The sequence below is a fragment of the Aotus nancymaae genome, unplaced genomic scaffold, assembly GCF_030222135.1.
Source record: "Aotus nancymaae isolate 86718 unplaced genomic scaffold, 86718_ANA_hifiasm-v0.15.2.pri h1tg000053l, whole genome shotgun sequence".
NCBI classification, from domain to species: Eukaryota; Metazoa; Chordata; class Mammalia; order Primates; family Aotidae; genus Aotus; species Aotus nancymaae.
Genome location: NW_026988467.1, coordinates 25,444,882 through 25,457,364, shown reverse-complemented (window position 1 = coordinate 25,457,364; position 12,483 = coordinate 25,444,882). Strand labels below are relative to the sequence as shown.

At 51.2% G+C, this 12,483-nt stretch overlaps 1 protein-coding gene across 1 annotated transcript in view; it reads right to left on the bottom strand.

Annotated features, from left to right (window-relative positions):
* Positions 1-806: 806 nt before the first annotated feature.
* The window catches only part of OPRD1 (opioid receptor delta 1), a 47,012-nt gene continuing 35,335 nt past the window's right edge, over positions 807-12,483 (bottom strand). Inside the window, exons 2-3 of the mRNA XM_012440007.2 lie at positions 4,454-4,803; positions 807-1,348 (exon numbers count right to left, since the gene is read on the bottom strand). Of these exons, the coding sequence (XP_012295430.2) occupies positions 807-1,348; positions 4,454-4,803 (892 nt within the window). The remainder of the gene's footprint in view (positions 1,349-4,453; positions 4,804-12,483) is intronic.

The window sequence follows — 12,483 nt, the reverse complement described above, 5'->3', positions numbered from 1 at the left end:
AATTTTGTATTTTTTGTAGAGACAGGGTCTTCCATGTTGCCCAAACTAGTCTAACTTCTGGGCTCATGCCATCCATCTGCCTCGGCCTCCCAAAGTGCTGGGATTACAGGCTTGAGCTACCGCACCTGGTCCCTCAAGTCTTTTCTGTTCTATTTACAAAGGTGTCAAGTTGCACCTGGACCTCCACGAGCCTAGCCCCTTGCTAGAACTGGGATCTGGGACTGTATCCCAAAGTTGAGGCCACAGGGCCTTTGCACAAGCCACCTATCTGGTGACCAAATCTTGAGCTATAGCCACACCCAACTGTCCTGTCTCTGGGTCTCCCCTCACAGGAGGCCCCTCCCTACTACACAGAGGCCCAGTCTTCCAGCTCAGTCCCCGCCATTGCCCCTCCTGGTCCTGGGCCCGGACCCCCAACTCCGAAAGCTGGGCTCCAAGTTAGAAACCGAGGCTGTCTCAAGGTTGAAGCCCCGCTCCCCTGGAAATGCCCTACTTAGGGACTCAGTTCTAGGGCCACAGGTCCCGCTCCTCCCCTGGAGTCACTGGCTCCCCTGCCCCACCTAGAGCCGTGGACGGGGCACCCAGTCCAGAGGCACTGCGCCATCGATCTGCCGTCTGCCTCGCCCCAAGCCAGAGGCCCACCCCATGCCCATCTCGCCGCCCGGCCCCGTCTCCGAAGCAGGGTCCCCACCCGGCGGTCCCAAGCCTCCGACCTTCTACTGTCCCATTCCAGACCGTGGCCCGCGCCTCCCACTGGGACTCATGTGGCCGCCGGGTCACTAGAGAGAGGCGCACTGGTGACCTGGTCAGGCGGCGGCGCCACCGCCAGGACCGTCAGACGGGGTGCAGGCGGTGACTCGCTCGCGGGCCGTGGCTTCGCGGGCGCGGCTGAAGCTGCTGGGGTCCGGGCGGCCGCAGGGCTTGCGGCAGAGCTGGCGGAAGCAGCGCTTGAAGTTCTCGTCGAGGAAGGCGTAGAGCACGGGGTTGAGGCTGCTATTGGCGTAGCCCAGCGCGATGCACAGGTGCAGCGCGGCCACCACCAGCGGGTCGCGCCGGTCGATGTCCACCAGCGTCCAGACGATGACGAAGATGTGGATGGGCGCCCAGCACACCACGAAGGCGCCCACCACCACCAGCACCATGCGCGTGATGCGCCGCAGGCTGCGGTCCTTCTCCTTGGAGCCCGACAGCAGGCGCACGCTGCGCAGGCGCAGCAGCATGAGGCCGTAGCACACGGTGATGATGAGGATGGGCACCACGAAGGCGAAGAGGAACACGCAGATCTTGGTCACCGTGTCCCAGTACCAGCTGGGGCTGGGGAACTGCAGCATGCACACCACCGCCCCGTCTGGGCCACGGAAACATGGAAAGACAGACGGGGTGAGGGGCCTGTGCGCCTAAGGGGCCCCCACCTGCTCGCCCACCCTTCCAAGGCTTGGGCAGGTCCCACCACCCCTCCCAGCCTTTGCTCAAGGGGATTCTTCTGTCTGGAACGTCCTCCCCGGCTTCTGTACTTGGTGAACTCTTGGTCATCCTTACAGACCAGCAGGATCGGCCCTCATCTGGGAGGTCCCCTTTCCATGTTCTCTCCTGGCCCCTTTATCAGCCTTTGTGTCCACGCGTGGCAGTAATGAAATAATTCAGCTCAGCCCACTGAATGCCAGTCATTGCAGTAAGTCAAAACACCCTGACCCATTTCCAAACTAGCTCCACTGGGGACAGGACTGCTAAGATGGGCTTAGCATGAGTTAGGAGCAGGACTCAGGGGTGAGTCCTGAGTGTGAGCAAATTACTCCACAGTGTGAACAAATTACCAAACCTCTTGAAGCTTCAGTGGAGTGGGGCTAATGACAGGACCCACATCTCCAGGATTGTTGTGACGAGTAAATACGCTAAGGCCCCTAAAGCATTTAGCACAGTGGGCTCAAGCTCTTGGTGTACCCACAGGGAAGAGGGGTGCATATGTGTGGGAGTCTAGCACTCAGGGATAGGGCCAGCCTCCCCAGAGGGAAGCAGGTCTCAGCTGAATCACAAGAACCTCCTGGCCAGGTGTGGGGCTCATGCCTGTAATCCCAGCACTTTGGGAGGCTGAGGCAGGTGGACTGCTTGAGTCCAGGAGTTTGAGACCAGCCTGGGCAACATGGCGAAACCTCATCTCTTGGAAAAAAAAAAGTAGCTGGGTATGGTGGTACGCGTCTGTAGTCCCAGCTACTTGGGGGGCTGAGGTTGGGGGATCGCTTGAGCCCGGGAGGTTGAGGCTACTGTGAGCTGGGATAGTGCCGCTGCACTCTAGCCTGGATGACAGAGACTCTGTCCCATAACAACAACAACAACAACAACAACAACAAAACTTCCTTCCTTCTGGGAGGAAAGCAGATTTCAGCTTAACTCCAAGGACTTCCTTCTTGAGATAGGAAGGGCAGCCAGGATAGAATGAGCTCCCCATTCCTGGAGTGTTGGGCTGGGCTTGGGCTGGATGAACACCTGGGGGGTGCTGTGGGATTCTGATACAGCCTCAAGGCTGGCCCAGGGGACTCCCAGGATCTCTTGGAATGCTAGAATGTAAGAAGCCACACAATGGACTGGAGCCTGAGAGGTGAGAAGGGTTGGGATCCACAGACATAGGGGGTCCACAGGACATGAGGCTGGCAGGACCCCTAGAAATGACTAAGTCCAAGACCTTCACTGTGTAGAAGTCAGAACCAGAACAGCACTTGTTTAAGGTCACATAGCAAGTGGCCCACAGGTCCAATAAGTGCTGATGGCCCACACTGGGGAAGTGTGTGTGTGAGAGATTGTGCAGTGAGGAGGCCCATCTGGTCCAGCCCCAGCAGGGATGCAGTTAATGGCCCATAAACTGAAGGCTGACAGTGAGGAATGGGGCCCTGCTGCTGAGTCAAAACCAATGGCTCGTAGGCTTAGAAGGGCACCAGGGGTTCCGCCCTCGTGCGGGTCAAGGGTAACCAAGAAGCTCGTTCTTTCCCACCCATAGCATGAGCCCTCTGCAAACTTCCACCCAAGGGGTTAGAAGGAGGAACAGACCTAGGGGCAGGAGCCCTAGGCTGCAGGCCAAATTCCACAAAATGCCTGGCTGTGTGACCCTAAGTAAACCGCCTGACCTCTCTGATTCTCTTTTCTTACAGTAACATGGAGGTGGGAGTCCCTGCCTTGTTCATCTCACAGGCTTAATCATTTAATAGCTGCTATTCATTGGGCGTTGGTGATGAGCCAGGACTTGTCCTAAGTATTCTATACATATTATCTCTTTTAACCTTCTCAACATCCCATAATATTGTGTGGCTCAGAGAGGTTAATTAGTTACTGTGTGGTGCCCTTCTAAACAGTATTTCTCACTTAGTTGCATTAAGGTGGGGCCATGTGACCGGCTATCACTGTTTTGAGAAAAGTCTTGCTTTGTCGCCCAGGCTGGAATGCGGTGGCGCAATCTCGGCTCTCTGCAACCTCTGCCTCCCAGGTTCAAGTGATTCTCCTGCCTTAGCCTCCCGAGTAGCTGAGACTATAGGCACGTGTCACCATGCCCAGCTAATTTTTGTATTTTTAGTAGAAATAGGGCCATATTGGCCAGGCTGGTCTGGAACTCTTGACCTCAAGTAATTCACTGACCTTGGCCTCTCAAAGTGCTGGGGTTACAGGCGTGAGCCACCGCACCCAGCCAACATTTCAAGTGGCTGTGTTTTCTCCCCGCTCCCTCTCCATATTCATCTGTGGGCCAGATGCCAGCAGTAGAAGATTCAGAAACCATCATCAGGAGCCTGGGTCCCTGAATGACTGTGCTTCTCCCACTCACACAGGCTTGTGATGGGAGTGAGAGAGAAACCTCCACTGTGTTAAGCCCCTGAGCTTTGGACAATGTCATGGCAGCTACCCTAATGCAGGCAGTTACTATAATAATTACCATTTTAGCTCCTATTTGTCATTCCCTGTGGGCCATTCTCTAGGCCTTGCTTTGGTCATCCAGGCCAATGGTTTTCAAATTGGGATGAAAGGGAGTTTAAAATGGGACTCTTGCGGCCTCCACAGCTCACTGGTCAGTGACACCCTCACCTCATTGGATATCTATCCATATCTCTATAGATCAGTCATCCACACACCCCTGGCCAGCCACCTACAAGTACATAACCAGCCACCCATAATCCCCTGCATAAATTCATACATTCCCGTTGGCCAGCAACCCGTATGACCACTGATTACATTCACCCTCATAATAGTCAACCATCCTCATGCCTCACTGGCCAGCCATTCCCATTCCCACTGGCTGACCTTCTACACTCCCACTGGCCAACGACCACATCATCACTGATCTCGATCAGAAGCCAACCTCTGCTGGTGAACCACCTACACTCACCCTGGTAAGCGCCCTGCAAGCCCACAAAGGCCCATGTGCTGCCTCCTGCGGTCAGTGGCCTGTGCCACGGCGTACTCGTTCACTCACCCCGGGGACGCGTCACCGCCATGACCATGATGGGCACGCCAACACCTGAGGCCAGGACCCAGATGCAGATGTTAATGAGCTTGGCCTTGGCAGGTGTGCGGAAATCCAGGGCCTTGACAGGGTGGCAGACAGCGATGTAGCGGTCGACACTCATCATGGTGAGCGTGAAGATGCTGGTGAACATATTGTAGTAGTCAATGGAGAGCACGGCCTTGCAGAGCAGCTGGCCGAAGGGCCACGTCTCCATCAGGTACTTGGCACTCTGGAAGGGCAGCGTGCTGGTGGCCAGTGCATCGGCCAAGGCCAGGTTGAAGATGTAGATGTTGGTGGCTGTCTTCATCTTAGTGTACCTTAGAAGGAAATGCATGTGTAATTGATCCCATTTCACAGATTTCAGTTTCCCAGCACTTTTGGAGGCCAAGGCGGGTAGATCACCTGAGGTCAAGAGTTCGAGACCAGCCTGACTAACATGGTGAAACCCTGTCTCTACTAAAAATACAAAAATTATTTGGGTGTGGTAGCAGGCACCTGTAATCCCAGCTACTAGGGAGGCTGAGGCAGGAGAACTGCTTGAACCTGGGAGGCGAAGGTTGTAGTGAGCCTAGATCACACCATTGCACTCCAGCCTGGGCAACAAGAGCGAAACTCCATCTCAAAAATAAAAAAAGGGTCAGGGGCAGAGGTGGGACTAGAACCCTGCACTATCTGATTCGGCATCACTCCTTTCACTACAACAGAAGCAAAAAGATTTCTCTGGTTGTGAATAACTTTGGCAGAAGGTGTTTTAAGAAAACTCCTAGGCCAGGTGCAGTGGCTCAGGCCTGTGATCCCAGCACTTTAGGAGGCGAAGGCAGGTGGATCGCTGGAGTCCAGGAGTTCAAAACCATCCTGGACAACACAGTGAAACCCCATCTCTACAATAAAAAAAATACAAAAATTAGTCAGGCATAGTGGTACATGCTTATAATCCTGGGAGACTGAGGTGGGAGGATCACTTGAGCCCAGGGTGGGGTAAGACAAGATCCTGCCACTGCACTCCAGAGTGGGTGACAGGGCAAGACACTGTCTCAAAAATAAATAAGTAAATAAAAGAAAAAGAAAAATCGTTATCTTCTGAGAGGTACTAAGTAATATGTTTAAAAATAAAACTGGGCTCCAGAAGAAAGCAGAGCTGGGTTCTAATCCTGCTTCTATTATTTATTATGTTAGCTGAGTGACTCTGAGTTAGAAACTTGACCTCTTGAAGGCTCTGCATCCATAACTGTAAAAAAGGGGTAATGTTTGTAGCAACCTTTTAGGATGGCTGTGAACATTTAATAAACTAAGACAGCACTTAGCTGCAAGCCTGGTGCATGGAGAGCACTCCAGACATGATTGCTGTTATTTCTCTTCATAGATGAAGAATGGAGGGGGCTAGACCAGAGTGACTTGATTGTCTAGCTTCTGCCACTGACCTGGCCTTTGGGGAATATGCTTGCTGAGGAAGGGACACTGCCTAGCAGATTGGCTGGGGCCTCAAGCCCCCGGGTGTCCTCTGAGGTAGACCAGAGCTCTCAGCCTTTCCTGTGGCCCCATCCAGGCCTCCCCATCCCCATGCAACTGGACTCACTTCTCTGCAGAAGCCACAGTGCATCCCTCTTCCCATCCACAGTGGTGTGGGGAAGGGGAGCAGGTGACAGTGTCACACATCCAACCCAGGGCATGAGCCCAGGGGTCCAAGCCGGATGTCTGCAGCCAAACTCAGCAACCAGCCCTTCCAGCTTCCCTCCATGCTCTCTGCCCGGCACAACTATCTTGTTTGGTCAACGTTTCCAGCCATGGCCCCTTCTCCACCAGGGCCTGGGCAGGGCACCAGGTAGCTCCGGGGAGAGGCTGCATACGCTGAGTCAGACCTTCCCAAATGCAGCGTCACCACCACAGCAACACATGGGCACCCTGAGGCAGGGCTATGTGACACTGCTCTCATGCTTCTGGAGCGATCTGAGATACCCAGAGGAGGGTTACATGAGTGACTCCTCAAATTCCAGAGCAGGAGGAGAAGTGCATTGAGGGGAAGTGATTTTATTAAAGCATGGCCCAAGGGCTCTCTTCAGAATTACCGAAAGAGCCTGGAAGAAATGCAGAGCCCTGAACTGCACCTCAGATCTGATCAATCTTCATTTCTGGAACTGATACCTGGGAATCTTCATCTTTAACAAGCACTTCCTCACCCCCAAGTGATTCTTATGAACTCTAAAGTCTGAGAATTACTATGTAGCCTAAAGCCTACATCTGGGAGAGACCGGGAGATCGAAGCCTAGAGAGGCAGTATGACTCACCTAAGGTCACACAGCAACAGTGACAGAGCCAAGGCGAGAACTGAGACCTCCTGACTGCCCGTGCTCTCTTTCCTCTACCCCAAGGCTGGTCCCATACTCCGTGCCTCCATTTGCTTTAGAATCTCTCTGATCCCATGCCCAGCCCTGGACGCCTAGGACGAGGCACTCAATGTTTTTGAATGATAGAACAAACTCGCATCAGCTAAGGCTGTTCCTGCATGAAGTGACTGGTATTTTTGGTTAGAAAGAAACTGACGCGCTCATTGTCCTCCAGGGCAGCATCTGTCCTACTCCCTCCCAAACAGCTGTCATTTGCTCTGGGGCTGGAGAAGGAAAAGTTTTGCTCGGAGACAGCAGAATTGCAAGTCTCAGGAAGTGTCTTCAGTGGGATGCGGGATCACAGCTGTGTGAGAGGCGGCCTCAACCCCACAGCTGACTCGTCTAATTTCTCTGCTCTTACGCAGAACAATTAGAGGCTGTTCTTTGCCTGCTATTTTGATTTGTGAAGGATCCTTCCATTCCCAGAGGGGGCTGGGATGCTGGGAAGTGGGTGATGAAGCTGCTGTAGTTGGTCCAAGTGGGCTGAGCGGCCCAGAGCTGACTGCCTGCCAGGCGTCCCCCCCACCCTGCTCCTCTCCCCCGGCCACCCTCTCTCCGCTCCCCCACAGTCATGCCCTGTCCTTCTGGCCACCTTAGACTCCCTTCTCCAGTCCCAAGACAAATCATGGCGCTCCCCTGCTCCCAATCCTCCAGTGACTTCCCAAAGTTTCCTCTGTTCCGCAAGCTGCCCCGACCACCTTTGGGATCTCAGCTGCCAGCACCTTCCCCTCGACCGATGTGCCCCTGCCACACACTGGCCTCTTTGCTGTTCCCTGGACAAGCCCACTCCCACCTCCCCACTTTGGGGCCTCTGGACTTGCTCTTGCCTCTGCCTGGAACCCTCATCCCCCCATATTTTGCGTGGCTTACTCCATCACTTAATGCAGGACTCAATTCAAATATCACCTCCTCAGAGAGGCCCTCCCAGACCACTCTATCTAAAGTACCATCCTCCCCACAAACTCTCTCTAGCGCCTTCAGCAGCTTCATTTTTCATTACAGTACAAACCACCCCCTGACTTACATTCATCTTTTTTGCCCTCTTGACTTTCTCGCCCATGTTAGTTCCCTGGAGGCTGAAGACTCTGTCCATTTTGTTCCCTGCTGCATCCTTGGGCCTGCCAGCAGTGCCCAGCAAAGAAGCAGGCTCTCAAGAGACATGCGTGATGTGGATGTCTTAGTCCCACCTCACAGCTCGCGCAGGGACACTGCAGCAGCTTCCTTCCCCCACAATTCATCACCCATATAAGTCGGCAGCTCACTCTAAAAGGCAGATTTGGCCAGGCATGGTGGCTCATGTCTGTAATCCTAACACTGTGGGAGGCTGAGGTGGGAGGACTGCTTGAGCCCAGGAGTTTGAGACCAGCCTGGGCAACACAGCAAGACACTGTCTCTTAAAAAAGAAAGAAGAAAGAAAGAAAAAGAAAGAAAGAGAGAGAGAAAGAAAGAAAGAGAACAAAAGAAAAAAAGAAAGAGAGAGAGAGAAAGAAAGGAAGGAAACAAAGAAAGGAAGGAAGGAAAGAAAAGAAAAGAAAAGAAAAAAAAATTGGCTGGACACAGTGGCTCATGTCTGTAATCCCAGCACTTTTGGAGGCTGAGGCAGGTGGATCACGAGGTCAGGAGTTCAAGACCAGCCTGACCAACATGATGAAACCCCGTCTCTACAAAAAATACAAAAATTAGCCAGGTGTGGTGGTGGCACCTGTAATCCCAGCTACTCAGGAGGCTGAGGCAGGAGAATCACTTGAACCCAGGAGGCAGATGCTGCAGTGAGATAGTGCCACTGCACTCCAGCCTGGGCAACAGAGTGAAACCCTATCTCAAACAAAAAAGAAAAGAAAAGAAAATTTTATTTCTGCCAAGGTAACACAATTACATAGCGTAAAAAGTCATGCAGGACAATCATGAGAACAGCTGCCCCTCTACCCATCCTGGCTCACTTACTCCTCTGTCCTGCTCCCCAGAGCCAACCACTTTGAAAGTCTTTAGCTATTCTTATGGTGCTTATCTCCACAATTCTAAAGAATATGCTTAAGTGGCTATTTCTTGATTCATCCATTTTAGACAGTGTCTGTTGAAGCGTGGGCTTGGTTAAGCAAGGCTATGCCTAAATACCACATCCCAGTGCTTTAACAAAGGAAAGGGCTACCTCTCGCAGAGTCCAGTGCTTCCAGGACAACTAAATTCCAGGGGGCAATTCCAGGCTGCTTCACTCCTGTGGCCCCGCTCTCTTAACCCAAGGCCCCCCTGATCACCAGAGAGGGAGAAGAGGCAGTGCAGGGTGGTCTAAGCTTTAGTACGCTGGCGACGCCTCAATTCCACGTGAAGCTGACTGGCCAAAAGTCGTCATGTGGCCATGCTCAGCTGTAAGGGGTTGAGAAATAGTCTTCTACATGACCCAAAGCAGGGAGAAGCAGCTATTAGTGAGTGCTAGTCATGTTCCCCACCACTCCCTATTGCAGTAGATGAGGGCTAACTCATCACATCACCCAGCTGTTCTCTCCATCCTCCCAACACAGTTATTTGTTTGTCTCTAAGAGACAGGGTCTTGGCTGGGAACGGTGGCTCATGCCTGTAATCCCAGCACTTTAGGAGGCCAAGGCGGGTGGATCACCTGAGGTCAGGAGTTTGAGACCAGCCTGGCCAACATGGTGAAACCCTGTCTCTACTACAAATACAAAAAATTAGCTGGGCATGGTAGTGGGCATCTGTAATCCCAGCTACTTGGGAGGCTGAGGCAGAAGAATTGCTTGAACCCAGGGAGGCAGAGGTTGCAGTGAGCCAAGATAGTGCCACTGCACTCCAGCCTGGGCAATAAGAGCAAAACTCTGTCTCAAAAAAAAGAAAAGAAAAGAAAACAAAGAAAGAAAGAAAATCCTAAGAGACAGGGTTTGCTATGTTGCCCAGGCTGGAGTGCAGTGGCTATTCACAGGTGCAACCTATAGTGCACTGCAGCCTCCATCTCCTGGGCTCAAACAGTTCTCTGGCCTCAGCCTCCTGAGTAGCTGAGATTACAGGTGTGCACCATCATGTCTGGCTCCAATACAGTTTTATCACCATTTTCCGCTAACTCAGTATTAAGGGTTTACATTCTTATGACTTTGTAGATATTGTCCACTGCTAAGCCAAAAAGCATACTATAATTACATTTTTTAGTGCAGACATTTAATTTTCCCCAAGAGAATAATTGCACCAATTTTTTCCACTTTCTTAGTTCTGTGTGCATATTGCCAAATCTCCTCCAACACTCCAAAAGACCTATAAGACGCCTCTTCCAGGCGATCACATCATCTACCAGTTCTTTTTGTTTTCCTAGTGAGCTATGTCCTGGACCTTTCCGCCCCACTTTCCAACTGCACTGTTTGCCTTCTGGGTCAGCTGCACACCTGTCCTCCTCGGCTAGAGCACCTGTTTCCTGGCTTGCAAGTCTTCCTCTGTCTTGATCTATGCCCTCATTTTGGTGGAAGACATCCTCTAATGACTTCCTGAGAAAGGGCACACAGGAGGTAGAATTTTTACACCCTTGCTCGTCTGAAAATTTTTTTTTTTTGAGATGAGTCTTGCTCTGTCACCAGGCTGGAGTGCAGTGGCACAATATCGGCTCACTGCAGCCTTCAACTCCGTGGTTCAAGCGATTCTCCTGCCTCAGTCTCCCAAGTAGCTGGAATTACAGGTGTGTGCCACCATGCCTGGCTAATTTTTGTATTTTTAGTAGAGATGGGGTTTCACCACGTTAGCCAGGCTGGTCTCAGTCTCCCGACCGTGCTGGGATTACAGGTGTGAGCCACCGCCGCCCGGTCAAATGTCTTTATTCTATCCTAACTTCTCATTTCTTTGACTGTATATGAAATGGTATGTTGGAATCATTTTCCATGAGAATTTTGAAGGCATGGCTCCTTCATCTTCCAGCCTCCAGTGTTGCTACTGAAGCATCTAACACCATTCTGATTCCTGATGTTTTGTATGTGATCTGTCCTCTCTACCTGCAAAACTTTTGGTTCCTCTCTCTATCCCTGGAGTCTGGCGCTTTTGTGACAGTGTGCTTTCAGAGGCTCTTTTTCATTCGTGTTGGGCCCTCTCAGGGTAACCACTCAGCACTTGTTACCTTCCTTCCTTCCCCACCTCTCCTCGGTGAACTGGCAGCTCCATGTGTGTGTGAAGAGTCATGTCCTTCAGTATAAAATGTTCTCATATCACTTCCTCCCCTTTGCTTTCTCTGGGATCTTTGGAAACTCCCTTAGTCAGATATTGGACCTCCTGGATAGATCCTCTAATTTTCTGACATCATCTTTTTGTTATATCCTCTGGGAAACTTCCTTTTCATCGTTATCTCTCCAACTTTCCATCGACTTTTTTTTTTTTTTTTACAAGATCTTGCTTTGTTTCCAAGGCTGGAGTGCACTCATGTAATCACAGCTCACTGCAGCCTCAACCTCCTGGCCTCAATCGATCCTCCCACCTCAGCCTCCCAAGTAGCTGGGATCACAGGTGCGCTACCATGCCCCACTAATTAAAAAATTTTTTTTTGTAGTGATGCAGTCTCCCTATGTTGCCCAGGCTGGTCTTGAACTCCTGAGGTCAAGTATTCCTTATACCTTGGCCTCCAAAGTGCTAGGATTACAGGCATGTGTGATCATGCCTGGCCCTTAACTTTTTTTTTTGAAATGGATTCTCGCTCTATTGCCCAGGCTAGAGTGCTGTGGTGATGTGATCTTAGCTCACTGCAACATCCACCTCCTGGGTTCAAGCGATTCTCCTGCCTCAGCCTCCTGAGTAGCTGGGATTATAGGCACCTGCCCTCATGCCCAGCTAATTTTTGTATTTTTAGTAGAGATGGGGTTCACCATGTTGGCCAGGCTGGTTTTGAACTCCTGACCTCAGATGATCCTCCCGCCTCAGCCTCTCAAAGTGCTGGGATTACAGGCATGAGCCACCACACACAGCCCTGGCACTTGACTTTTTAAAATTTTTGACTCTCATGTTTTATTTTTCCAGTGCCCTTTCTTCTTCTCTTGCCATTCCTTTTTCATATAGCATTTATAGCATCTTGTTTCAGGGACATAATATCTTCTCTTAACTGTCTGAGAACACCAAGAAGTCTTGCTTTGTATTTTCTTCTGCTCTCTGCATCGTTTACTTGCTTCAGACATTTTAGTTCCTTTGTCTGCTTTAGCCTTCCTCTCTTATCCTGGAGACTTCCTCCAAGTATCTGGTGATATGTAACTAAACTCAGATTTCTTTTTCTTTTTTTTTAGTCTCTGAATGCACTAAACTCGGATTTTTAAGTGAAGCACTAAATAATTGGCAGCTCTGTGTCTGTGTGTGTGTGTGTGTGTGTGTGTGTGTGTGTGTATTAGTGTGAGGGCCCTGTCAACTGGTGGGCCTCACTATAGGGGAATTGAGTGATGATCTGCCTTTTACACCGAGGGACATGTAAATATCAGTTTTCATAGGTCTCTTCTCTGGCCTTCAGGGCTTCAGAAAAGAATCCTCCCATCTCCCACCTGGGTTGCATACTTCTGGCTGTCAGAATTCTGTTGGCAGAGCTGGAGAAGGGGCCTGGGAGTCCCCCAACCTCCCCATTTGAAAAAATAATAAAAATAGAGATGGTGG